Source organism: Mycteria americana, chromosome Z (assembly GCF_035582795.1).
Source record: "Mycteria americana isolate JAX WOST 10 ecotype Jacksonville Zoo and Gardens chromosome Z, USCA_MyAme_1.0, whole genome shotgun sequence".
NCBI classification, from domain to species: Eukaryota; Metazoa; Chordata; class Aves; order Ciconiiformes; family Ciconiidae; genus Mycteria; species Mycteria americana.
The window spans coordinates 6,334,137-6,361,727 of NC_134396.1; the positions used below are offsets into that span (position 1 = coordinate 6,334,137).

The 27,591-nt window shown below is 41.7% G+C and overlaps 3 protein-coding genes across 7 annotated transcripts in view; 1 reads left to right on the forward strand and 2 right to left on the reverse strand.

Moving 5' to 3' along the window:
* LMBRD2 (LMBR1 domain containing 2) overlaps positions 1 to 5,951 on the reverse strand; it is a 29,236-nt gene extending 23,285 nt beyond the window's left edge. For 2 of the 3 annotated variants that reach the window (XM_075488543.1, XM_075488541.1), the window contains exon 1: positions 5,743 to 5,951. The gene's annotated coding sequence lies outside the window, so the exon portion shown is untranslated. Of the gene's footprint in view, positions 1 to 5,709 lie in introns of all 3 variants that reach the window. The other variant, XM_075488542.1, reaches the window with a different exon arrangement.
* A 118-nt stretch (positions 5,952 to 6,069) lies between these two features.
* On the forward strand, positions 6,070 to 17,672 carry SKP2 (S-phase kinase associated protein 2). 2 transcript variants are annotated; one of them, XM_075488549.1, is made up of 10 exons: positions 6,070 to 6,205; positions 7,193 to 7,461; positions 9,091 to 9,202; positions 9,462 to 9,605; positions 10,178 to 10,312; positions 11,665 to 11,763; positions 13,326 to 13,453; positions 15,099 to 15,150; positions 15,855 to 15,962; positions 17,157 to 17,672. In XM_075488549.1, exons 1-10 carry the CDS (start codon positions 6,198 to 6,200, stop codon positions 17,368 to 17,370), a joined length of 1,269 nt encoding a protein of 422 aa, XP_075344664.1. In that variant the 5' UTR covers positions 6,070 to 6,197; the 3' UTR covers positions 17,371 to 17,672. The 2 variants fall into 2 exon arrangements, with proteins under 2 accessions (XP_075344664.1, XP_075344663.1); XM_075488548.1 differs by having other exon boundaries at positions 6,132 to 6,205; positions 7,162 to 7,461.
* Positions 17,673 to 19,741: 2,069 nt separating this feature from the next.
* Positions 19,742 to 27,591, reverse strand: part of NADK2 (NAD kinase 2, mitochondrial) — a 34,312-nt gene continuing 26,462 nt past the window's right edge. For both annotated transcript variants that reach the window (XM_075488546.1, XM_075488545.1), the window contains exons 9-12: positions 25,766 to 25,821; positions 25,629 to 25,682; positions 25,040 to 25,163; positions 19,742 to 22,257 (exon numbers count right to left, since the gene is read on the reverse strand). In XM_075488546.1, the coding sequence (XP_075344661.1) occupies positions 22,119 to 22,257; positions 25,040 to 25,163; positions 25,629 to 25,682; positions 25,766 to 25,821 (373 nt within the window). In that variant the 3' untranslated portion in view covers positions 19,742 to 22,118. The remainder of the gene's footprint in view (positions 22,258 to 25,039; positions 25,164 to 25,628; positions 25,683 to 25,765; positions 25,822 to 27,591) is intronic.

Here is a 27,591-nt window from a genome sequence, read left to right on the forward strand (position 1 = left end):
GTTTCTTATCAAAGATGCACACACTTCCTTTTTATCTTCTGCCTTTCACCTAATGTGTTTCTCAAATTATTAGCATTATTGTTAGGTCAAAGCATCCCCTTACTATCTGCCTGTACTACATTTTGGCTAGATCATTTGTAAGTCATGAAAGCAGGGTATCTAACCTATTTCTGAATCACTTATTCTAAGCAAGTATTTGTCTAGTCTATTGTACCATTCTTGTTTCCTCAGAAAACAGACTTTTCCATTGATAGTATAGCAGCAAATTCCACCAAAAAAATGAATGGAAAAGAAATACTATATATCGACTTTATTAAGGCAGTACTATCTGACATACGTAGCTTTGGGTGTCCATTGTAGCCACACCTTATGCTGTGTAAACAAAAAAAATTATACAGCATACCCTCCATTAGTCACATCTATACAGTTTTTTTACTACAGTCACACCTAAAAAGCTGCTATAAAAACAGAAGGTGAAAAATTTTTGCACAAGACTCTGCACTCAGTTACTACCATGAGGGAACTTCCAAAAAGATTATAAACATGTACTGAGTATGCTAAAATAGAGAGGGAATTGAATCCTACCATAACTTAACTCACTTTCAAAGCCAAAGCAACTTCGCAGTTATCAAAGTAAACTACATTTTTCTGTTCTTAACCTGGTTCCTATTTAAATCTCAAAATACAAAATGACAGACCTAATTTTTACAAGACTGCAACTCATGACAAATAGAGTTGTTTTGAAATAATGTATACACATTTTCGAAATTAAAGTTAAAAATTTTTAGACAGAAACCACTTAAAACTAGTTCTCAGCACAAATAGGTTAAATGGAAAAAACCTACAAGGTGAGAAATGCAATGCTTGAGAAGAGCTCTTACTGTGAACTAAATCCTGCCTAACAGGAGAGTTGTATTTGGGACCCACACTACTAGAATTATTTGTATCAGACCTTTAAAATATATTAATGGAGGCTATAAACCCATGCCTTCCTGTGGCAAGCAGTATTTGCCTCTGAACCTGGTTGTTAGCTCAAAGGAAGTTCCTTATCCATAATTCTGTTTCTTCATTTTATTTAGACAGGCTTCACACTATTAGCACACGGCTCTCTAATATCAACTGGCTGAAATTCCTGAACCCCTAAATAATGTTCTCCTGAGATCAATGAACTACTTCAGAAGAGTTCTCTCGTACTGCACAACTTTCAACTGCTTAGAAGATGCTCCTATTAAGCAACAACAAAAAGCAACAAAATTTCTCACTCTGAAGGGAAGAGTATCTATTGGCATACTCTGTTTCTGGAGAGTAAGGCGGCTACGGATTACTAGAAATAAGATCAAAAGCTGAAACACTGACACTGGAAGTGCAACTTAATAAAAGACAAGGACATGCTCTTGTGTAAGCTTAGGATTTTCTTGCTTTGTTTCAGACATAGACAAAAGAAGTAAGTTTTTAATTTTGTGAATGGAAGTTTGGTTACCCCCATATAGGACATACATTTCAAAATTCTGACATGAAATCCTCTAGAGTCCAAACCCAGCTAATAACTCTCTGCAAGCACCATAAAGGGCTCAGTTCACACTTAATTCCCTTTGAGACTCCCTACCATCAACAGCATTAGATTACCCTGCCAACCCCAAGACTAACCACTCTCATGATCATCTACATTACAAATGAACTAACTACTCTGCCTGGTACAGAAATACTCAAATTACTAAATGAAACAGCAGAGAATGAAAAAACCCACACTTTTATATGTGAAGAAAGTACCTTGGTCTCACTAAAGTGGACTCCAATACGCCTTTCATCAGAAATCTGAGATCAGACTGTACCACAGTTTTTCTCTTTTCAAACTTTGCAGGAAAGCGTTTTATCAGCAGATTGTTCATTTTGCAGACTAATGTAATTGGTGCTTCAACCCTTCCCAGTCAGTCTAATATCACGCTTTCTGCAGACTTCTCATTGCTGCCCTTGACGCTCTCCCCAGCTTACCCACTTCCTTCTACACTGAGCTGGAACCCACACAGTATCCCAGCCAATGCCTGAGGAGGCCTCAACTGAGGGTAAACATTGCTTCACATGACTTACTGAAATGTATACATAAAAGTATAACCTGCATGATGTTCCCTTCACATATTCAGCTTACTATGCCCTCCAAATTCTTTCCCTCTAAGAAATCCAACACTGTTCTGTATCCTGTATTTGTGAAGTTGATTGCTCCTGCTTAAGCACAGGCACAATACTCATTTGTACCCCTTCCCCTTCCACAGGCTTCTGAATCTTCAAGGCTTTTTGATTTCCTCACTCAAAATGGTCTGCAAACCCTCCTAGCTTTGTGCCTTCTTAAGTTTTAATAATCACATTATTTCATTATGGAAGCTCTTTGTGAAAATACTGAAAAGTGGTTGACAAGGGACTGGTCTCCTTAATCACAACAGTAGCTATTCCCAACTGTTCTTCCCCAGCAAAAACTATTCTTCCCCAGCAAAAACATCCTGAGAAACAGAATCGAAAGTCCTATTAAAGACCAAATATAAGACATCAACTGATCCTCTTGTATACAGTAGGCCCATCAGTGAAGTAAGTTAGATTACTTCAACAATTAGTCCTTGACAAACTGATGCTGTCTTTTACTCAGCTATTATATTCTAGATGCTTACAAATAGCTTTTGTTCCAGATTTTTTTTCAGGAATTCAAAAGGAAGCAGACTAGTCTGCCAATGTGTAGTTCTCCCTGTCCTTCAAAAATTAGTAATAAAGACAGTCACCATGCTTATGGGTTTCATATCTTTGGTACCTCAGTCATTTTTAGAACACTACATCCTTTTTTTGTTGTTCTTGAAGTGTTCTCGGTTAAAGATCAACAAACAGATTGGGAAAGTTATGTTTCTAGAAATCTTGGATATTTCAGTTAAAACACTTGAAGAACCAAGTAGCTAGAGATTTCCTCTCCTTACTCTGTATTTTAAACACCATGATTACATCTGAAAATAAAAAACATCACCAAGAAAGTTACCAAACTATGAAAGAGATATCAAAGACAGTAATGGACAAAACAGAGTAAGAGCCACAGCATACCGAAAGAAACATCTGTGCAACAGCATCTCCCACCTTAAGCTGAATTCACAACTCAGGGGCCAGTATGAACTGAAAGCTGCCATCTCCAGCAAAATATCGATGGCCAGTTCAATTATGACCTTTTGCCTGTCAAGGAATAATCTGCTAGTTCCTATCGAGTTTCTTCCAGCATATTTCACTTGGCAAAAGAAAAACAGTATGCCACAACACCTGTGATAGGCCTCTGAAGCCTGCCCTACTCTGCAAAACTATGCTGTTAAGAATCCTGAAGCAAGACTTCACTTTATAGATATGATTAAACCTTTTGGACTGATAGAACTGCCGCACCCCTTGTCACTTCATCTTTAAACAACAAAATGGGCTAACTTCACATTTTAGAAATCTTAAAAAGAGAACAAGACGTGAAGCAACAATAAAAATAATCCCTTCAGCCATTTTCATATCCAAGTCTGCTTAGTGTGTTGTTGGGGTTTCTCTTCTTGTTTGGTTTTGGTTTGGGTTTTTTGGTTTGGGGGTTGTTTTTTTTTTTTCACTTCCTTATTACACATTCACCCTTGCAGCTTGGGGAAACAGTAAGTATTTATAAGTAGGTAACAGACAGACAAAAAACTTCTTAATCCCAGCACAGTGAGAAAACTATCTAAAGAAAGAAAATAGCCATGAACTGCCCAAGAAAACTGATGAGAGAAGTTATCCAATTGCACTATTTGGGAGAAATAACCTCTGAGATGAATCAAGAAAACATAATTTGCATCGCTGTTTTTCTAAGAAACACTACTCAGTCTATATACTGACTGATATTTCATTAGTACCTGTAATTTCAACTATCTTGCAATGAAGAAAAATTTTAAATTGATTAAACATTTATATATCAATATTTAGGGAAACCAGTTTTGTATCTGCTAATGACAAGAAAAAAAAAATAAAATGCTGCGCAGACTCCATTCAACATAGCAGTATTCTCCAATTTGGTGGGAGACTAGGTTCTCCACAGAAGCACTAAATAAAAGACAAATGCTTTACCAAGGAACACAGAGATTTTTGTGTTCAAAAGCAACCAGGGACCATCAGTACAAAACCACAGGAAGTTTATTTGCTTTACATGGTGCTGTCTTGTCCTCTAATAAAGGATATTAAGTACCACAGAGGCTGATGCTTTCATAGGGTTTAGGGGAATACTCTGGAAATAACACATTGAAGAAAACAACTTGCTTGGAGGAACTAAAATAGAATCAGATACAAAAGCTCTACAGTTGCAATAAGAATCTAAAAAAAGAACAGAAATTGCTACCTGGGTTGCCAGACTAATGCACTCACACAAAACAGGTGTCAGAAAGGCAGTCAATCACATGATTACAGCCGTAGCATTGCATTAAGACAAACTTAGACTATTTGGTAATTCAGAGCTTTTTAAAAAATAATTTGATTTTACCCCTTTCAGCAAATTCTTCTTTCAGTTTCCCACACATTAATAGAGAAAAGTGAAAAGATTGGGAAAAAAAAAAGGGGGGGGGGGGGCTGCTGAACAGGTTAAATATAATCAGCTTATTTTTTTAAACTAAAAAATCACCTCTCTTTCATTTGATTATCCACTTAACCTTTAAACAACTGTTCCATTACTTTAGTTAAAACTGGAAATGGTTAACACAAATTCTTTTTTAAGATTATATGAATGCCACTTTGAGTCACACCAGTCTGTATCTGACTTAATAGTTGTGTACGATTTGCCACACGTTCCATTACCATCTTCAATTTTATAGGCACGTCTCTCCATCCTTACGCAGTAAACAAAGGACAGCATTTACAAGCAAGTGGCTGAGTAAGAGCGGACTTGTAGGTGTGTTCAGAATTAGTTTTCCATCCCCACCAATTTCAAAACAAGTAGTTTGGAGAAAAGGCATGAAGAGCTGCATTACTGAAAGCAAGCCTGGCATAAATCTGAAACATGGTGTGAAAAGATTGCGGAGTTTAAACTAGTGTGGTTAGGGACAGGACCAGAATACATTGGCAGTGACTCAATTTCAGGCCTTCGCAGTGAAGGCGTTTCCAAAACGCAGGAAAACCGTTCACGGTAAAATGTCACTGTCAGCGCGATTCTGGTCTTCCAAACCAGATACTGCCACCGCACATTAAAGCCGTTAAAGCTGACGACTGTATATCCACTGGCCTGTAAGGCGCACAGAATCAAAGTCTACAGGCACTCAACAAACATCAACATGCATGCCTTAAACCTATGTGCTTGCGGTCCCCAAGGAAGGAAAAAATTAGGGGCCAAGAGCAGAAAAACGAAGACGCCGACTCCTCCGGTCCCCCCTCGCCCCTGCCAGCCACCCGCCAGGCACCGCCCCGCGCCCACCCCTCCTCTCCACCTCCCAGTCAACGGGAGCCCGCGACGTGCCCAGGCTCTCCCCGCTTCCGACCCGGGCCACGCACCCTGCTCGGAGCGCCCTGTGGGGGGGAGCGGGACACGGCCGCCCCCGGCCCGGCCCGACGGCGCCGCGCCCGGCCCGGTCCCGGCCCGCGCAGGCCCCCGCCCCGCCGTGACTCGGCGCCGCGGCACCCCCGCGCCCGCGGCCGCGGCGCCCCGACCCGACCCTCCCCTCTCGCCCGCCCCGGGGCCCGCGCCCCCACCTGCCGCTGCCCTGGGCCGCGCCGCTCCCTCACCGCAGGCAGAGCCCCCTGCTCAGCAGCCAGGCCCCCGCGGGGCACCGCCGCCCTCCATCCTGGCTGCCGCCAGCCTCCACGCGAGGGCTCAGATCGCCACGCAGAGAGCGGCGGCCGCGCCCGGCTCCTTCCGCGTCAGGGCGAGCGGGGCCGCCGACATTCGCCCCTCGCCCGCCGCCCCCAGCGGCGCTGACGTCGGCATCACCCCCGCCCCGGAGGCGGGCGCAAGGTACTGTGGGTACGGCCCCTCCGCGCTGAGGCGGTGGGTAGGCGGGGGAAGGTGTGCGGGCGGCGAACTACAACTCCCGACAGGCTTTGCAGCGGGCGCCGACCGGCTTCCGGCCGGCTCGGGGAGCCCCGCGCGCGCGGCGGGACGGCGCGGTGCTGAAAGGCGCGGCGCGCGCGGCTGCCCATCGGTGTGCGGAGCTCCCGCCGATGCATCCACCCCCGCCGCCATGCACAGGTACCGGGGGCGGGCGGGCGAGTGAGTAAGTGAGTGGGTGGGTGAGGGACGGAGGGCGGGCGGGCGCGCCGCCCCGGGCAGAGCACTTGCCGCCCAAAACGTCGTCCCCGCTGGTGGGGTGGGAGAGAGCCGTGTGGTGCCGGGGCTGTGCGTGAGCCCTCGGGGGGGCGTGCACGGCTCCCCCTTCTGCCCGGGGATGGAGCGGGGTGCGTGGGAACGCCGGGAGTCGGGAGCGTGCGTGGGTTCTTGAGGTTCCCCGGGTGTTCGGGGGGGGGGGGGGGAGGTGCGTGGAGCCCCGAGGTGCCTGGATGTGAGGCGTGCGTGGGTCCCTGTCGTGCGTGCTTAAGGCCGTGGGGGGGTACAGCGTGCACGGGTGCCCGGGGTCCCCGCACTGCTTCTCTCCCGCCCCGCGGCGGGCGGCAGCCGGAGGTGGAAACCCGCCCCCGCCTCCATGCATCCCGCGGGGCGGCGGCGCTCCCGCCGCCCGCGCGGGACGGGCGGGGCGGTCCCACGCGCCGAGGTGCGCTGCTGGCGCCCAACGGCCGCCGCGCGCCCCTGCCGTGCGAGGGGCTCCCGCCGCGCCGCCCCCGGGCGTTCCCGCCGTCCCGGCCGGTCCCTGCCAGCCGCGGGTGCCGGCCGCCGGCCTTCCTCGGCCGTGCTCGGAGCCCCGGCGCGGCGGAGGCTGTGCCGTAGCAGGCCGCCTCGTCGGCTTGTGTGGCCGGTCCCCCCGCTCGCCCCGTCACTCCATCCGGGAGCGGGGTGCGCTCAGTCCCCGGAGGGTTGTGAGTGTGAATCCGCCTGACAGAGCACATGCCTCGGCTGTGGCCGCCGCTTGTGCTTCCAGCGCCCACAGTTTTAATTCAAGCTACCGCCCTGCGTGGGGATGTGGATTATGTGTGACTGTGAAGTGCTTCTGTACGAGGAGCCCCATCTTGTGTTTGGTGTCAGCCTGGCAGTACCTGCCTGTGCGTTTTGCTGTGTCTGCAGAAAACACCTCCAGGAGATCCCATCCTCCAGCAGCAATGTTTCCACCAGCTTCACCTGGGACTGGGACTGGGACTCCAGCAAGACCTCGGAGTTTCTCTCGGGCATGGGAGTGTCTGTCCTTAAGAAGGACAAGCTGGGCAATGAAAACACGCCGCAGGACCTGCTGGTGTCGTCGCCCTGCCCTCCCCAGAAACGGCAGAAGGTGAAGGAGAAGGAAAAGGACTTTGTAATTGTGCGCCGGCCTCGGCTGCTCCGAGAGGCAGAGTCAGGTACTGTCACCCCAGTCCAGGTTTCATTCACCCTTCAGTAGAGATGGAGAGTGGGCATTGCAAGTCATTAGTACTTTATTCTTTGCTTTTTTTGCTCTTTCCCAGCAGAGTATCACTTCTAGATCTAGTGGCTTTCAGGCTTGGGCTGCTAAGTGCTGTTTTACGTAAGCCTTTAAGCAGAGGTGGTGTACCTGGCTCCAGAACTGTGGCCCACGTAAGCCATAGTTGGCTCCTGCCTAGCCCCTCCAGCCCCTGTCTGCGTGCCAGGGGTTTCTGCTGCGTGTCCCGGTGTCTGTCCGCTGTTGCTGCTTGGGACTTCGGTGGCACCTTGCCCCAGCAGGGCCCTGAGCTGCATCTGTTGCTCCGCCCAAGGGACCTGTTCCAGGAGATGTTTCACCAGATACCAAGCACGGCCAGGGTCCTCACAAAATACAGCTGTGGCTGCCAGATGAATATGGGCTATTGGCACTGCTGTCCCCAATATAATTTTGAAATTGGGGGCGGGGGGGGGGGGGAGGGGGCTTGTTTTTTGTTTGGCGGGGGGGGTTTTGGTTGGTTGATTTTTTTACTTAAGCATCTAAGAAGTAAAATACTTGGTCCTTGAGACCAAAGGGATCCAGATCCAAATCTCTCACAGTGCAGGCTGAGGTATGCCAGAGGGGCAGCATCCCTGCTCCTGTTGGGAGCTGAGCTGTGAGCAATGCAAGGGACCCTGCCAGAGAGCTACGGGGAAAGTGCAGCAAAGGGCGTGGGGCTCCTGGGCTGGAAAGGGATTGGCAGGGAAAGAGCAGGGCTGTTACCTGAAGACCTGGGGCACTTGAAGAAGGGGTTATAGGATGCTGGGTTCCTTTCCCTGGTATCAAAATGTGTTTTCAGTCTGCAGTGACTAGGGAATGCAAAATAAAGAAATAGCTCTCTCCAGACACTAGGCTGTCATACGAAAGGTGGGAATGCCCTCAGACAACCCTGCTTTTAAATAAGATGGGGTGCTGGGTCATAGGCAGCTGTTCTTGAGCTCCACCAACTAGAAATCTCCCATATGAATGGTAACACATTCTGGAGCCCTGTATCTACTTGTGAGAAGTGGAGATCGCACCACATCCTTACAGACAATTCTTGGAGGGGTTGTAGTTAGTGTGTGTGTTTTCAGGAGCAGTTTGCAGTGCTTATGCTTCTCCATGTAAAAAGCATAGTTCACCTTGGGATCCCTTCTGGGAGCCTGACATGCATAGGAAGGATGGGCATTTCAGCAGGGAAAAAGAAAAAAAAGAGGACTATACAAGCCTTAGAATACAAAGGAAGTAACTGAGATGGTCTTGTTTCCAAAATGAGTATGTGAATAAAGATTATTGTCATTTTTTCAGGGAAATTGTTTTTCCATAGCTTTAGTATATATACTAAGTTGATGCTGTGGAAAGCTTTGCATTTGCCAGTCATACTTGGGCAAAGATGGTAATAATACCTTCCTAGAAGGAAGAGCTGAAGGGGGGGATGAGTAGTGGGCTGATGTCTGTATAGCCTAGAGAGAGACTGTTGAGGTGCTTTTAACAATCAAGCCAAACAAGGTATTTGATCATCAGGCAAAAATGAACCAGCTTTAACTAGAACACGTTTGCTCTTTCCCTAAAGGTGTTTCTTGGGATGCACTTCCAGATGAATTGCTTTTGGCAATCTTTGCATATTTGCCCCTAAATGACTTGCTAAAAGTTTCCCTGATTTGCAAGAGATGGCATCGTCTTTCGTAAGTGTTACCTCTCATCGTTTAGTCCTAAGAAAACCTTTGCTTCCATAGACTGTTAAATGATCTGGTTCTCATCTTGTGTATTCATGTATAACTCAATTTTATGCTGTATGTGGGTTATACATATGTATAATCAAAAGATGGCTCACATTTTAACATTAGTAAATTCTATTAAGACTCCTCTCAGTCTTTTGTGACACTGAAAACTCACAGTTCTGACCCTTTCTAACTCACTAACAAGTAAAATTCTGTGCCTTAGGTTTGATGAATCTCTCTGGCAGACTCTCGATCTGACTGGTAGAAATCTGCTGCCAGGAGTGATTGGACAGTTGCTGCCTGCAGGTGTTACTGTATTCCGCTGCCCAAGATCTTGTATTGGGAATCCGTTGTTTAAAACAAGCAAGTAAGGCTTTGTCTGCATGTTCTGGATCCTGGAACCACATCTCAAATATTCGCAGTTTCTCTCTGTGTTTTTGGTTTTAAGGTCTCCACCAGTAGTAGCATTTGTGCTGTCTCTGGCGTGTGGAAGAGCTGATCAATGGTTAGGAATGTGTTGAAATAAGAGGATCTGCATTCACCTGCCAGTTACTTAAAATCAAGTTAATGTGATTTATGAAAGTATCAAGCACCATCGTCCACTTGAAGTTTGTATCTTGTAGAACCAAGAACTGTCAGCATCTCCAGCATTTTTGTATGGGAAGCTCAACAAAATTATTTAACTCCAGCAGGGTAGACTTTCAGGTGTTACAGCAAATCCTGTAAATGCCTTGAAGTAAGAGTTGTGCAGTTTTGGCTGGTAGCTTAGCAGTAGGCTCAGTGAACTTAGTAGTATGTCCAGTGTGCAGCTGAATACAACAGTATAATATTTTCTGCAAGCTTTGCATGGTTTTAGTGTATGTGGTATATTTATGGTACGGGGAATTTGTGGAGCAGGTGTTAATGCAATTTTAGTAACCTGTCTTTCTCCTTTTTTAGACCTCTCAGAGTTCAACATATGGATTTGTCGAACTGCACAGTGTCTGTTGCAGACCTCCAGAGTATTCTTTGTCTGTGCGAAAGGCTGCAGAACCTCAGCTTGGAGGGACTAGTGCTTTCTGATGACATCATCAAGTGAGTGACATGTTTGGGAATATTCAGTAAATACCTTCTGTTTGATGCTATCATTTTGTGCAGGCTAGCAAAAGAATGCAGTTGGGAGTTGTTCATTGTGGGAGTCTTTTGAAATGGCCAGTTTTAGGCACCTAACAGAGCTAGCCGGCAGGCTAGATTAACTGCCTCTTTCCTCTCTGTCCTCCAAGAGATGAGGTGAAGAGGAAACACCCCTCTGCAATAGTGTGTTTTGGTGGCTTTTTTCATTCCCCAGAGTAGGGGGAACCTGGAGAAACTGTTCATCTCTCTAGGGTTTATGTGTCCATTGGCTGTTCCTGCAGCCAAGCTGTACAGCAGAGCTACTTTTATTTTCCCATTTCTGTGCTCCCAAGAGAACTTTGTCTTTGGCATGCAGGTTCTTTTCTATTTTAAGGGGTCTCAGCAGCTCTCCCACCAGATCCTTGTTGTGCTTCTGCACTAGTTCTCACTTCTTTGTTGAGCTTCACTCCTGAGTTTCTGGAAAATTACAGATTCTGTCAAGCAGATGAACAGTTTTTTGGTTAAACTGGAAAGACACTAATGGGTGTGCAGTCAACCTCCTGTTCAATCACATCAGGTGATTGTGGAGGTGCCAGGACCATAGGTCAGATGGCAGAGACTCTGGGTGTCCTACTTTCTACTTTTGAGTTTTCTGATGCCTTCTTCACACTGGGGGACCGGGGGGGGGGGGACGACCAGAGCACAAATAAACCAATACAGTTTGGCTTTTGATACCAGATAAAAAGTATCTGAAAACTGGGTACTAATTAGGTACCAATGATGGAATTTTGTTGCCTTGTGTACAAATGTAGATACTGGGTGTAAAGGTTTTTCCACATTTTGCCAACTGCATATCTGCTCTAGTCTTGCAAACAAATGAATTCGGGGATGCTATTTGGACATGTGTTTTGTTCTGGAATAACCTTCATCTTGCGGAGGGGTGACTTCAGAAATGGGATGATTGATTTGTCTTTTGTAGAGGTTTAGTAATCTCTAATAAGCCATGGTGTGTGTTTAATGGCAGACAAGAGGAGAAGGTGAAAAGAAATTGCTTCCTTTTAAACTTAGCAGTTTATAAATATGTAGACTTGTCAGGAATGTCAGGTAAATAGGCAAGTATCCCTTTCGAAGTTGTGCCATGATGCAGCAAGTACGGAGCTGGGATCCTTAGTGACTCTTGGGTTGGTCAGTTTACTAAAGATGCAGTGCTGCATGTTTAACGAATAATTCTGTGCCCAGGATCTTAGCTCTTAAAAATAATCACACATCCTAGCAATGCAAGCAATGTTCCAACATTTAAATTTCATCAGACTTTTCTTTTTTCTTCTCTACAGGAGCATTGCTAAGAATCCCAGTTTGATGCGACTGAATCTCTGTGGGTGCTCCGGGTTTTCTGCAGAAGCCTTGGAGCTGATGTTGAGCAGCTGTTCTATGTAAGACAAAAATAGTTTTTGCAATTCCTGCTTACTGCTGTTCCTGAGAAAAAGGATCCTTTTATTTTTTTCCACAGGCATCCCAACTGTACTTGTTTCTAATATCTTTTTTTTTATGAGCCTGTTTCTGTTCCTAAATGCCTAACAGTTGATTATTAGCTGAATAGTCAGATAATTTCTTTCCATCAAGCTATTTTCTTCTTTAATAGCGAAGATGTACTTTACTAGTTTTTCATGAGTTTCCTTAATCATCCTTAAAGGAAGTCTTGTTGGTGGGTAAATCTCGTTTATGTTCCTTTGATTATCATGTAAATTTGACTTTCTTAATGAAAGCAGTATGTGATCCTCACAAAGTGGAAGTGCGTGTTTTGAAACTGAAAAGTGGAGTACCAGAGCTCCCTTTGCAATCGGAGTACAGCACGAATGGCAGAAAACATTGTGCCTTTCCATCCATGATAGAATAATCCTTTAGTAACCTTCTACTTTATGAAGCACTGTGTTCAGATTGGCAGCTCCAGTGATTAACCGTCTGCTGGCAGGAAGTCACTGAACTGAGCCCCAGTCAGTCTGGGATTATATCCTGATCTTTCTGCTGACTTCCTGTGAGATGCTGGATGATCTACTTAATCTTTGCTTCTGCAAAAGCATGTTTTTAATCGAACTGCAAGTTAGTGGACAGGCAAAGCCGTAATCTTTCTCTGCCTCTCATGGGTAGGTAATGCTTTCTATTCCTTGGTCTGATTACTTGGATTGTGAGCTCTTTAGAGAATGGCAGTCTGTGCAGTGCACAGTGAATAGCAGATGGCAAACCTGATCCTAGGAATTGCTAGTGGCAATTTAACTGTTTTTTCATTTACATGGAGATTGCCAGCTAAATGCTCTAGTTGTGCTGTTCACTGTGTCTTTGTCCTCTTGTTACATCTACAACACCTGCACAGAAAACAAGTACTTTGTCCCAGCTGCAAATGCTGATAGGCCTTAGGTAATCAAGCATGTAAAGAGAGTTAAGGTCACAGCGTGGCCAATGCTTATATAAAACTATGAAGTATTTTATGCTAATTAGGATTAATTGGTCATTTGACCAATGCTAATAATGGATAGCCTTTTTTCCTCTCAATGTGAACATCTGTTGAGTAGTAACAGATTCAGGTCACACACCCAGAAGCAAGATGAAAAGACAGCGTCTCCCCATGGCAGTCCTTGGAGAGAACCATTTCACTTCCTAAGATACTATTGAATCATTCCAGTTGGAAGTGGCCTTGGGAAGTCACTGTAACCCCTTGCCCAGAGCAGGGTCTAAATTCAGCACTGGCCAGGTTGATGAGGACTTTCTCTGGTTGGATCTTGAAAACCTCCAAAGACAGATTCCACAGCCTCACTGGGTAACCTGCTCCAGTGCTTAATTACTGTTGTAGCGAAATTTGTAGTCATGAATACAGGAAGTTGGTAGTAGGTGTGTTACAAATTTTTGCCATAAAAGTATCAACTGTAATAGATAATATCAGAACTCAAACTGTATTTCAGTCATTCTTCCAAACAACTGTGTGTTCATTTGTGTGTAGGTTGGAGGAGCTGAACTTGTCCTGGTGTGACTTCACAGCCACCCATGTCAAAGCAGCAGTCAATCATGTCACTTCAAAAGTAACCCAATTGAATTTAAGTGGATATAGACAGAACCTGCAAATACCAGGTAAAGAGCAGCATGGCAAACCTTTATCCCACTATGGGATAAAGCAGCAGGCTTTATATTTTCTTTTTGTTGGCATCTGCTGTGTGTATAGAAAAATCATGCACTAACACTGACTTTGTGCTCTGTATAGCTTGATGTTTTTGCTGCCAGAGAATCTTATTCATGTCTCTGGCTCAGCCATGAGGGGTGAGATGATTTGTCTTCTGAATTTAAAATTAGTCAGGTGAAAGCTCATTTCATCTTCAGTTAATAGGTATAGCCCTTACTTCTGAAGCAAGTCCTGGAAGCAGGATATGCTGGATCCCATATTCCGCTGTGAGCTGTGAATCAGCCTTCCAGATACTGTTCTTGGAGCCTTCTGAAAGGTTCTGCTGTCGTGGCTGCTGGAGGCACCTTCCAAAAGAGAACAGTCATAGTAACTACTTGAGTTTCAGCCTGACATGATGTCCTACAGATTCCAGTTAATTTGGAAGGCAAATAATCTCAGTAATCAACATTAACTATTTACTTGCTAATAGTTCTAGGAGGAAAGTTGGGTAAACTTGCAGGGTAATAGAAAATGCAGAGAAATCTAGATTTGGGGAGGGGGCACAACAAAATGGACAAGAGCATAGATAAAAGGTGAAATGGCTTTGGTGGTAGAGAGAAATTAATTTTCTCAATGAGCAAATGTGGTGATAGGGTATTGACTGACAAGCACGTAGGTGACACACAGGCTGTGACCTCTCTTTTTTTTCTGTTTAAATGTCACACAAACTTCGGCATGCATTCCCTTGTGGGGAAATATACCAGTCGTCTTTTTATCTCAGCCCAAAACCCATAAACAAACATGCTACGTAATCTCCTCCAAATCAGGAATTTGAACCTTCCATTGACCTGACCATTAGAGACAAAGTGCAGAGCTCTTCTGTTTGCAAAGCACTTTCTATGAGTAATTTTACTCCGTTTCAGTGCAATTTATAAGGCATAAGATTTGAATAATTCACTAATCATCATAATTTAGGTATTCTTTTCTTTAGTTTTTGCATGTGAGTTCTGAAATACCAAAATTCTCTTGCACGTTGATTAACACCTTGCTAATAATAGTGGCCTTTTAGATGATATCTGAGCCACGGGTGATTCTATGCTATTTGCAGACAATGAAAAAGATGGTCTCGAGTTTAAATCAGGAAAACCGTAACTTTCTGTCATGAGGAAAGAACTTTCTGTGGGTAAAAATGGAGATGCCTAAAGAACTTGATGCTCTGAAAGGGTATTTGATGTGTGGAAAATTTTTGGTATTTTTTCACTACATGTAAGAATTTCAGGCATCTCACCATTATTGTGTCTCAGTAGATTTCTACAGCAATATCATTTGAATGATTTGCTTGCTAAGTTGCTAGTGCAATTGACTTTTAGGGACACTTCTTTGGACTAAATGGATCTGTTTTGCTGGGGATTAAAAAAAGTCTCTGTAAGGTATCTTAATAGGCAGACTATATGCTGTAAGTCTTAAGTGTGTATCTTTTTAACAAAAAGTTGTGTTTCAATTGTGGGGTTCCAGTAGAGAAGATACAAATGAACATATATGGAAGTGAGTAGGCTGTATAAAGCACATTTGTCATCTTACTGAAAGATGGACTGACTCTGTGTGACCTCTTTTCAGATGTTAAGACACTGGTGGAAAGATGTCCTTATCTTGTCCATTTAGATCTAAGGTAAGAAGACCTGGGCAGCTAGTCCTTAAATCCTTATGGTTCAGGGGATTGCCAATTGTATTGGCAGTGTAGTAATTATATAGCAATAACGCATGACTTTGTAGAATAGCACAACCAGAAAATACTTTCTCTGCTAAACCTACAAAAGATTTCCTATCTGGCATGACCTAATCTGGAGCAGGTAACTAACTTGAAGATTTCTTTGTTACCTCAGCATAAATATTACATACATACAGGATTTGTTAACTAACAAGTGATTGTAGTCAATAGGTAGAGTGGAAAGAAGCATTTAGATGCATACAGTTTGAGCCAAGCATCCTAGAGAGGGTTTAGTTCAGCTCTGATAAAATTTTGTTACTTGGCCTGTACAAAAAAAACCCCCTGTATTTTGATTTTGACATAGCCAATTAAAATATTTTGAAATCTCAATGTGTAAAGTAATTGCCTTTTCATGGTATGAGTTCTGCTGCAGAATATCTGGCTGCGAGAAGCTTCTGCTTCACTTGCCCTTCAGTGAAAATCAAAATCCCTCCCCCACAACACACCCACACTAGAAATGGGTTACTTCCGTATTGAGCAAAAAAATACTTCAGTGGTAGAAAAAGAAGTTGATATTCATTAAATTTCTCAGCCTGAATTTTGGAAATACAACATTTACTGCTGCTTTATACTTAAACTTCTATTTCATGTGGTCTTATGTACAGTGACAGCGTGATGTTGAAGCCTGAGTGCTTCCAGTATTTTCATCAACTCATCTTTCTACAACATCTGTGTCTTAGCCGATGTTATCAGATACCACCTGCTGCCTTAGTGTAAGTAATCTCTAAATGGCTTTGGTTTGCTATTCATACAGAGGATAAGTTAATTTAAACTTGCTTTATTTTAGGTTTAGAATTGCATATACTGTTTTGAAAAACTTACTGGTACGAGGAATTGGGAATAAGTAACAGATAAAATAACCTGACTGCTAGAGCATGTACCTTTGAGATTCCAGACTGGAACCAAAGGTATCTGAAATAATATTTCCATGATGTCAGTCTGTACTCATGGAGCTTGCTGCTCAGTGTGTGCATCATGTCTTCCTATAATGGCGTTATACTACTGGTAATCATTACTGTGAGGTACAGCTGGAGGTTCCAGTCCTGCCAGTGACCAGTATGGGTGTCAATATTAGGCTTTCAATTATGCAGCAAGGAAGGTATAGTCCTTTGGAAAAGCTAACAGTTTACAGTACTTGCTGACTAGCAAATCTGTTTATATTCCTTTGCTTTTGTGTGTGCACCTCTGTCAGTTATTGGTTGCCACTGAAACACAGCTTAGAGTTGCTTGTGGGTTTCTTCTGCCTTTTATTAGTATGGCAGCTATCCATCTTAATCCTCTCAGGAAGGATGTCAATCCTAAGGAAATGATCAACAACAAGAAAAAGGTTGTGAGAGGAACAGAATTATCAAAATGGGAATCTGAAGAACTTTTTCTGTAGCAGTGTGTGCTGTCACAATGACAGCTTGCATGTCTCTGCCTTTTGATTTTGTCCAATACTTGCTCATAGATATACAGTTCACATGATGACTGGGCAAACGTGAAGCAATCAAGAAGCCAGGGCTACCTACTCACCAAAATGTCATAACAAATTGGAGACCAATAGTACCTATGGGCTTCTGTCCTCTGAGTCACGTCCTGAAACTTCATCTGGGACAATTCCTTCCACTTGCTCTAAATATTTAAGTCCAGGGAAGTGAAAGGGGGGGAAAACCAGTTTGTTTGCACTCTGTGTGAGAGAAAGAACAGCAAGAAGCAATTTATTCAGCTGGTTTCGTGAATTACCAGTACAGAGAACTAGTTTTAATTAAATATGTGCTTTTAAAAAGTAGGAAGGGCAATTTAGCTTAAGTAGTTACCTTACTTCTAAAAAAATTAGTAGAAATGCAGTTACCTAGTTTGGGTACAGACTGCAAAAAAAAAAAGTTTCCAGGTTCATGGTTAATTTTGTATTTCTCTCTTTCTAGAGAACTTGGTGAAATTCCAACATTAAAGACTCTTCAGGTATTTGGAATAGTGACTGATAGCTCCCTACAGCTCCTCAAGGAAACGCTTCCTGACATGAAGATCAATTGTTCACACTTTACAAGTATCGCAAGGCCAACTGTTGGCAGTAAAAAGAACCATGAGATTTGGGGCATTAAATGCAGATTGACGCTGAGAAATCCTAGTGGCTTATGATCATGTACAATGCACTGGATATGATGGACACGCTGTGTGTAGTGAAGCTCCTTAAGAAGCAGAGTGCTGGAGCGCCTTTAATGATAGTACTGTTATTGTAAAAAGCATTCTAACTTGGTCTTACACCTTAATGTAGTTTCATAAATATTTTTACAGTTGTGGTTTTTTTTTACTTAAAGCCTTTAGAAAGCTGATGATCTGTAAGCGACTGTAGAATTCTTCTTTTTTTTTTTTTTACAGGTGTGTGGTTTTTTTTTTAAATATTGTGAACAATCATTGCAATTAAACAATGTCAGCCTCTAGCAACTGTTGCAGGTTCTGATGCAGCTTTTGTTGTTCTAGGGTGTTTTAAAGGTGCTTTTGGCTAACTCTTCCAGCTCTACAACTCCTGAAATGGCTTGTAAAGGTGCTAGATACCTTAATAAGGCTTATTAAGGAATTGTCTTTTTCTGAGTTTGCAGAGCTCAAAATGAATAATGGTATTAAACTTATTCACATCCTTAATTGAACAAGAGGTACAGTAAGATGAGAAGCTACCCACTGTGAGAGGGACAGAGGATTGACTCTGAATTCACCAAACCTGAAAACAGTAAACAAGTGAAGCGATGACTACACAAAAGCAGCTAAGAGACAGCTCAATATTGTACAAGTTAAGAAGCAATATAAAGGAGCTACAGTGAAGTTTTTCTTTAGCAGTCCAAAAAGGTAACATCTGTTTTTAGTATTCTTCATTGTTAGCAAAATATAGTCTGAAAAGCCCATTCAGAATAAGCATCTGTAAAAGTAGATGCTGGTTATCAATTGTTTCGTGTTGTGGTGCTAGATTTTCTGATTAAATATTACAGAATGTAGCTTCTGTGAGCTTGATCTCGGATAAAACTTAAAAATGTTCTCCGACTTCCTTTAAAGAGTAAGATCTTTCAACTGCAACTGATAAATTGTCAGAAATCTTGCAGGAGGAGTGCTCAAATGGTTCTAGATCTAAGACCAAAAACAAAACTTGGGGCTGCAGCATGAGTGCCAAAAGGATGAGATGCTTTGGTGCTATTAAGAGACATTAATTTATCTTTTATAGTAGCTTATGTTTGTAGTATCATTTCACTTCTTGTATCTGTAACACTAATCACTACTGTCTAGCGTTTGGTTTTTTTAAAGTCATATGAAAAGCTGAGTAACTGTCCAAAAAAAAAACCCCAACCCCCAAAAAACCCAAACAAAAAAACCAAAACCAAACTAAGGATAGGGACAGGTAATGACTCTAAATAAAACTTTGATCTGAGTCTATTATCAGGGTCCTTGTGCATAAGCCTGGAATGTTCCAGCAGGTGTAAGTGTTAGCTGAGAAGTCCTAGAGCAAAACTTGCACTCTGTGTAGGGCACAAATATGCTGGTGGTGTTCCCATGAATGCAGTAAGCAAGCAGGTGGTGAATTTATTCATGGATGTTTGTTAGCCTACAGCATTACTGTAGGGATGTTGCATAGGTATAGTGTTTCCCATCTCAATCTGAAGAAAAGAGTTCAGGAATACCTGATAGTACAGAACAGATTAATTACTCTGGAAAGATAGTATGAGAATTTGGTATTTAACTTGACTTTCTGTAATATGGCAAATACAGCATTATCTTGTTAATCTGTTGTAAGTTGTTTTGTTTTTTATTTAATTTAACAGTGTGTAAGTAACACTTGAGTCACTAATGGGCTTGTGCCCCTTATAAAGGAGTTAATGGGCACATACCTTGTGAAAGCTGGAGTGGAGAAGTGATGGGAGGTTGGAGGATGCTGGATATTCTGCTGCTTCAGTTTGCAGCCTTAGGTTTATGCCCTGAATTACTTCAAGAAAAAAAGTAGATCTTTGCAACACAGCACTATTGTAAATTCTCTCTGTGCACAATGTAAACCCATACAACTTCTCTTGCATTTAATAATGAACTAAGGAATTGCTATATTGTACAAAATGACTGATGGATGGGACAACAGCTGAGCATGTGGAACACTTTTGGAAGTTGAAGTAAGGCATAGGACAGCTTCATTTATCTATTAAGTTTTTAATTTTTATTACATAATGTATAAACACCACTTTTTTTAAAAAAGCAAAGAATGACAGGTCTAGTTTAGCAGAACACAGTGTGGACTGGCACTAAATGAGAAGACCATGGATTTGATTCAGCAGGTAGAAGAGGTGCAGAGCTCACTGCCAGTCCAGGCACACTAAATCAGTGTTAAACCAATACTTGGTCCTGTCACGGGATACTGTCTACCAGGTAAGTTGTCTGTACTGCAATCCTTTGTAATAAAGGATCCTTAAAAAGGATTCTGCAATTCTTTAATAAAAAAGGTAGCTGCTTACTGTTTATCCTCTATTATATCATCCTAGTTTTTTAAATCAAGCATTCACCAGTAAATGCTTCAACAGAAGTGCAATTAAATATAGACAAAACCAGTAGAGGCCACTCATGAGTAGGTCAGGTTTCCATTTTGCTAAGTAAATTACAAATTTGACTGTGAAATCTCTTACCAAGCCCTAAACCAGATCATACTTTGGGTCTGTAGGGCCTGAAAACATTGCCTTTTAGTCTCAGCATTCATAATTAGGAATGACAGGCATCTTTAAGAGGTATGCACCCTGATCAGACTAATCAGTCTCCATTAAAAGATTACTGCACACAACTATCTCCAAATAAGTAGGGGACAGGGTTTCTGCCATACATTTGTCTATGTGGTATTCAAGGACATTTTCAATACGTAAACCTCTGATCTAACACAGTGGTAAAGTCCCAGGAAGTCATAAATTAATGGCATTGGTAGGGTTGAGGTTTTTTTAATCTTGACAGTATATTGACTGGTGTACTAGACAGAAGGCACATAAACCATCCTTAACTGGTTACAGATGGATTAGGAATAACTAAAACACCCCAGTCTCTCTGCAGCCAACTTTCTAAAGAAAGATTAGTCGTTTGCATCTTTACCTTTAGACCACTTCTGCAGATTATTTTAGACATTAAGAGCTTTATTCTGATAGTTCCTGAACTTAACCAAGTTTTGAAAGAGTATTTGGTTACTTTGATTTCCCCTTCTGGTCTGCAATCCTGATAACTCAAGCAGATAGTGTAAATAACTCAATCTGCAGCCCCTGTTAAGAGGTGAAATGTACACAAACAGTGATAGCTTATTCAAAAAGCTCCATCAGTTCTCACATTTTCCTAGAATTGAATGGTCTCGTCAAATCACTTTCCTCTAAATTCTGGTTTACAGTGAACACAAACACTTAAGTAGTACAAGGAAAAAATCATTTATTTACTTCCTCCACCTATAAAGATGAGTTTACATTTTCTGATTGGCAATAAATACATTGATTGGCCATACTGGAGAACATTTCCATTAGACCTGAGAACATCTGTTACAGAAGTCTCTTTACTCAAAATGTAGTTTGAAGAAAACTCACTTTTGGAAGTAGATCTCTAGTAGGCAGGACAAAACACATTTGTTTCAAGTCATGTAGCAGAAGAGTTCCTCCTGTAGGAATCTTCATTTTGTCAAATTCTGCCCTCTCATCTATGCAATTATCAGCACAGGCTTTCAAAGGCAGTCATAGTTCACAGTTTCTCTAAAACATTATCCAAAAGTCACTTCCTCTTCGATCATTGGAGCTTTTTTCCTATTATCAACTTGCTTACCTAACACATGATCAGAAGCAGGTAAAAGTAAAATTAATTTGTTGCCAATTAAGTATCAGTAGAATTCAGCACAGGATTGGAAATTTAAACTTTCTGGGGAAGTTAGAAACACATACTTGGAAAACTGGGAGACATAGAGGTATTGTGCTCCAACTACTAGCACCCAGCACATCTCATTCTTCTTCAATTATAAAGAAACTTGGAACCTAAAATTCCAAACCATTCAACTTAATAATGCCAAATATCTTTCTTAATGACAGCCACCTACATACACTACTGTGACCGAACACCTACTAGCCAGCTAATCCATTCAGTGAAGGAGTATATCTTACTTCAATATGTTTCCTATAGTTTGTATGTTCCTATTAAAAGGCTCAAGAAAACCTTTGGGTTTCATGTCCCTCTCTAGCCAAAGAGAAAAGGTAAGAGCTACCTCATTTAAGATGTGATTAAACCAGACTTTTACTTTTGATGTAAATCTACAAAGTAGAAAAAATATTGGAAGAGCAAAAAAAAATTGTCACAAGTTGTATGAAACTACAAAGTTGTAAAATTTTTTAAAAGCATACAAAAGGTTTGTATTTCCATTTCTATTATGTCATCATCGGGATTTACCAAAATCTATATATCCTTGCATCAAATCATTAGATTGACAGTCAACTTTTCTACAAAAGTATATGTATGAAGGTGTTTAGTTTCATCAGTCCCAGACTGTTACTACAAAACTGTACATCTGAATATTTAATGCTACTGACTTAATACTTGAACCCATCTACCTGTGTTTAAAAAGATGTTCTTTCATGTTTGCCTTACAGGTTAAAATGTCAATTTTCACTGAAGTTAGAGGTAAGACTTCAGATACATTTCTTTTACACCAGATGCAGAAAGAGCTTAAATATCAGGCTAAGATTTTGCCAAACCAAAGGAGTGAAAAGCATCTCAAGCTTCCTCCAAACGCTCTTGCATCCAAAAAGGCCAACTTCCAACTTAATGCAACATTGTGATGCGCTGTCTATCTCCAGGATTTCCCTCTCTGGATCCAGAATTGTTTCAGCAGAAGACACTAGGGTCCTTCATTCTTCCAGCAGAACAGTGCACAGTGCATCCTCTGTATCGATCATTATTGAAGCTATCGCCCCGTCATTGAACTCAAAAGATGTTCCTCCATCTACAACCATACATGCATCCCAACAACGGGAACGGACACAGACCCTGCAAAAACCCAAAAAATAAGTTTTCACAAAATAGCTTAAAAAAATTAAGTATTTCACACAAGCACTTATCTGAACAATAGGACTGGTTCTTGGACATTCCTTTGTGTGGGTCAGTAAATGCTTAATTACCTGGGAGCACACTTTGAGAAGAATTTAGCATGGTACTAAGCACTAGAATCCCCCAACCTATCAGTACTTTGTATAGACACAACAAAGAGTCCAGAGAGGACTGAAAGCCTTGTTCAAATGGAGACTATTGCTCCAAGAGTCTGAGAACAGCCTATAACATAACACTTGATATTGAAAGCTGCAGTTCAGGTGTATTTTTTTAAAGAAAGCTACTGATGATCCCATTTAATAGTGATTTGCTTAATCTTTCACAGAAAAGTTTTCAATTAAGTTATGATTCTAATGTATGGTCTTCATGTTAAGTGGAACGTGCAGTTTCAACTAGCAATGTTTGAGATTCAAATAATTTGGATATTAATATAGTTATTTTGTTACATGAATCATTCACAGAGAGAAGGGAAGGTAATTTCAAACACAAAGTTGAAGGTCAGAATGCTTGCCAGGCAACATCATAAATAGGTATCACAGCATATTACTGTCAATATTAGAGCTTGACTACTATATCTTTAAGCTAATAAATTTAAATTTAAGCTTATAAAATTTAAGGTAGCTCTTTTAGAGCTGGACAAGACAGAATAAAGTTATTAACCATCTTCCTCTTCACTTAACCTATAAAAGGAAAATTAACTCAGCCATTGGAATTTATCCTTTCACACATGTAGAAAGCAAGAACACTATTAAATAAATATTATTTAAATACTTTCCAAACGTTTTTCATATTGCTAAATGAGAACCAATAGTTATGCCAGAGCAGCTGCAAGACTGCAGTCTCACATGGATGTGCTTGTGTTTCTGACTTAGGCCTTGGTCTAGACAGTGTTCTGATCTCCAAAATTTAATGAACAATTATCCAGTGACTTAAATTTTCACAAAGACACATCCTTCACAAATATGAAAAGCTTGGAAGCACAACCACAGTGTCAAAGCTTAATTGGCCTGTGCATCACTAAAGCACAGCCAAGTCTGGACACTGCAGAAGAACGTGGAGGCATGTTCCACTCCTCCATTTCACTCTGGGAAGCTACTGTGTCAAAAAAGATAAAAAACAGCAATGGGGAGATGTCTAGTACCAAGAGCTAAAAAATCAACTGTGACAGGCAGCGAATTCTACTTAAAATCAGAAAAATGGGCAGATATCCCTCATAGGTATGCAGACATTTGTAGCTCCAGTATAGTTTTTATAGTATATCCCATGCTGAGGACTCCAAATAAGACAAGACTTAGTCCTGTAGAACCCATGGATGATTAGTTATTTGCTCCTATTTTAACCTCTCCTCTTACCATCTCTTAAGATTTACTCACCCTTCAGAACTCCCAGATCCAAATGACTAAGAAGCAGTAAACATTTAAAGACATGACACACACATACACAATGGGCATCTAATATCGTAATATATAGTCCCAGCAGCCAGAGATGTCCTTTATTACTAGGTCATAAAATGTTGTTGTAACACTGATGTGGCTCAAAAGGAGCAGAATTTGGGTCTCCTTCAAGTCAGAGCTCCTTTAGACATTTATTTTGATATAAAAGGTTGAATTAACATTTAATTAATAACTCAGATATTGTATTGTTCTCAACATAGTTGTTCTGAACAGATAACTAACAGTTGCATGTGTTTATATTTAATTGTGGCAAGCTCCAGAAAAATCACAGAATCATAGAATCATTTAGGTTGGAAAAGACCTTTAAGATCACCGAGTCCAACTGTTAACCTAACACTACCAACTCCACCACTAAACCATGACCCTAAGCACCACATCTACACATCTTTTAAATACCTCCAGGGATGGTGACTCAACCACTTCCCTGGGCAACCCGTTCCAGTGCTTGATAATCCTTTCGGTGAAGAAATTTCTCCTAGTACCTAATCTAAACCTCCCCTGGCGCCAAGTGCCCTAAGTTAAAATGACTGAATTACCAAATAATTTAGTTTGGAAGGGCATCTAGTCCAACCTTGCACTCAAAGCAGGCTTTACTTCAAGGGTAGATTAGATTGCTTAAGGCCTTGCCCAGTCAAGGTTTGATTATCTCCAAGGACAGTGATAGGACAATCTCTGGACAACCTGTTCTACTGCCTGACCATTCTCACTGTGAAAAATTTTTCCTTTTTTTATCAGAATCTTCCATCCTGTAAAATCATGGCTGTTGCCTCATATTCTGCTCTGAAAAGAGTTTACCTCAAGTCTCCTCTATAACCATCCATTGGTAGCTGAAGACAGCAACTGGATCCACCCTGCTTAGTCTTGTCTCTTCCAGGCTAAACAAAAGCACTGTTTGAGTCTCTCCTTTATACACCATGTGTTTTGGCCCCCTAATCATCTCAGTGGCCCTTTCTTGAATTTCTTTCAATTTCTTGAAACACACTCCAGTTTGTCAATGCCTGTGTCTTATACTTGGGGAAATGGCACACACCCAAAACTGGGCACGATGACTTTCTTTTATTCTGTCAGATTGTGCATGGATCAAACATTAAAAAGGCATAACACAACTTGGAAACATTTTCTTCCTGTTCTTATGAGAACAATACTCATGCCCCTCAAAACACAAACTGGATGCTGAAACACTTCAAGGGAAACTCCTGGATTACTCATACTTTGACAAATACACAGAATGAAATAACGCTTCAGTGACTGCTATGGCCAACACTTACTTTGAAGAGAAGCCACGCTGCCGGCTACTTGAGAAAACTCTGTTTACAATAGGTTCTCGAATACTGAAAAACATCTTTGGTTCTTCTGGACTGTAGAGCAGGGACTCATTGTAATCATTTGTTACTGTAAATAGAGAAATCAGCCATTAGTTTTTCCAGAGAAAATTAGTTATTCTCAGAAACACACATTCCTCCAGGAAAGAGCAGCTTCCCTACCAAGAGGGGATATTGAGTCTTGCCAGATGTTTAATAGCCTTCACCTGCAAAAAAAATTAATTTTGCAGAAGATTCCTTTCAGTTCTATTGCATGATGAACACTCAACAGCTTTCTTCAGGTGCTTAAATATTGTGTCTCAAATCATGGGAGAACTGAAATTCTCCTGAAGATCTATACATACGAAAGTCTAAATAAGTGCTGTCATATCACATCAGACATTTTTCACCAAATGTGCCTAAACAACGTTTGTAAGAAAGACTAATATTGCAAGAGCGCTAAAATGCTGAAAGCAGTGCTGAGTATTAAGAGTATGAACAAAATGAACTGGTCAAAGTTAAGATACCTTAAAGAAATCTTGCCTTTTTCACTAACCTTTTTGTACTAGTTCTGTGTTCAATGGCATATTCAAACTTCCATGCTTTTTAGCTGTGGAGCCAAGAGAAAGAGCCCCAATTAGATAGGTGTATCTTTATATAAACTTGGCCAGTAATGCCACACTGTTCACTCACCGATCTTAAGGATCTCTTCAACAGCTTGATGTGCTACCTTGTTAATATTATAGGACCTAGACAGAGAAGCAGAAGTCTTGTTTGCTAAGCAATACAACTTGGGAGAAAGACAAAACAAAAACAAAACAAAACAAAAAATCTTCCACACAGATGAAGAACTATGATGCTATTAAGTGGGAGCTGACATCAGTTTCTTCAAAAAAAATGCCTTAAATTAACTCTTGGTTTGACATCTACCTGTGGCTTTGTAAACCTTGATAATCCATTAAGTGAAGTCTTCAGGGAAGAAGAGCATGATGCATAGGACGTAGTCTCCTTATCAATAATCCTCCTGCCTTAAAATCCCAATAATTGGTGATTTAAGTCTGCATTAAAAAACCTGAAGCATGACAGTTCTACAGATTGTGTGTGTTCTTATCCCTTCTATCCACCTCTCGCTAATTAATTCCTTCTGTTAGTTCTCATTTATGGGACCCAACACTTCTTTACAAATATTATGCCTCTTTGTCCATACCCTAAGGTGTGGGCTTGAATCTCAGAAGAATTGGTGTATACAGAAAAGGAACAGTCAGATCAGACGCTTTTGCATTTGCCACATTTGGATGCACAACAAGTCAGCATAAAGCCTCCGTCTGAACCAAGTCTAAACTCCAATAAAAGTCTCCCTCCTGTGCCCAGGCTCAGAAGGGATTAGGTACTAATCACAGCCTCTCTGCAGCAGTACTGTGAACATCTCAGTTGCCTAGGTCTATTCACTATAACTTAAAATCCTCAGTCCAGCACTTCTGTCATAGCAGTGAAACACCTCAGACTGCAACAGACATCCACTATGCAACTAACAGACTACAGAGCTGCTGAGGGTGGTTGTCCAAGGCTCCTTCTCTCTCCAAGACTCTTACTGCCTACCTGCAAGCCTGAGCAGATGCTAGCAAGAAACTGGGATGCACAGTTTCAAATTGTTCTCTCTCTCAACTAGATATCCTTTTATGCAAGTTTTGGCAGCTGAAGGAAGCACTTGGACATTTAAATGCCTCTCAGTCCAAGGAGGACTGAAATCCCAGGGGAGCCCCTAAACCACAGGCTAAAGAGGATCACTCCACTGAGGCTTGGCCTCAGTTTAGAGAAGTCCAGCAGTACACACTGATTACAGCAATGGAGATGGGCAATCCTGGAGTTTGGTCCCTGGCTCTGAGATTGCTCAGTACAGAGTGTATAAGCAAATGAAATGCAAAAAGAACAGCTTTAAACTAAGACTGTACATTCCCAAGGTACTGAACACCAGGGGAGTTCCCCTAGCAGTCTGCCAACTTCATCCTGGGCAGCCTCCAGGACTAAGTTATGCTGACTGAATACAAAATTCTAATTACAATGAAGAGTAAAACCCAGTAACCATGGTTACAACATGAATATTCATTTCTGAATTTCATTAAAAGCTTCAGTTTTAGTTCATCTTAGCCTGCCACATAAATCCAGGGCCTGTTGTACAACTTTAAACTATAAGCCCAGCCAGATTTCCAAATGAAAGAGGCTCTCACTGTACACATCTCTCACATCTCAAAACTAAATTGATTAGACTTACATGCAGTACTGCAGCTTGTTTAAACTGAAGTTAAGATAATTTACCCCTTTGATTAAGCTAGCACAGCTCTGCTTAGATATGCTTGTCTTTGTTTAAGGGGAATATTTTGGCAAAGAGACTGTGCCCTTTCAATTAAGTTTGAAAGAGGCAAGAGGCCTGGAAGGAGAATGGTCAGTAGATGTGCCAGAGAACACTTAACAGTGTTTCCAAGTACATGTTTTCCCATTCGCATATAAGTTTTCTGAGC

Excerpts from the sequence above, each read along its gene's own strand:
- SKP2 (XM_075488548.1), top strand. The coding sequence starts at position 6,178 with ATGCATCCACCCCCGCCGCCATGCACAG. Across the intron at positions 9,606-10,177 it reads CCGTTGTTTAAAACAAGCAA|ACCTCTCAGAGTTCAACATA; the intron begins GTAAGGCTTTGT and ends CTCCTTTTTTAG. Across the intron at positions 11,764-13,325 it reads ATGTTGAGCAGCTGTTCTAT|GTTGGAGGAGCTGAACTTGT; the intron begins GTAAGACAAAAA and ends ATTTGTGTGTAG.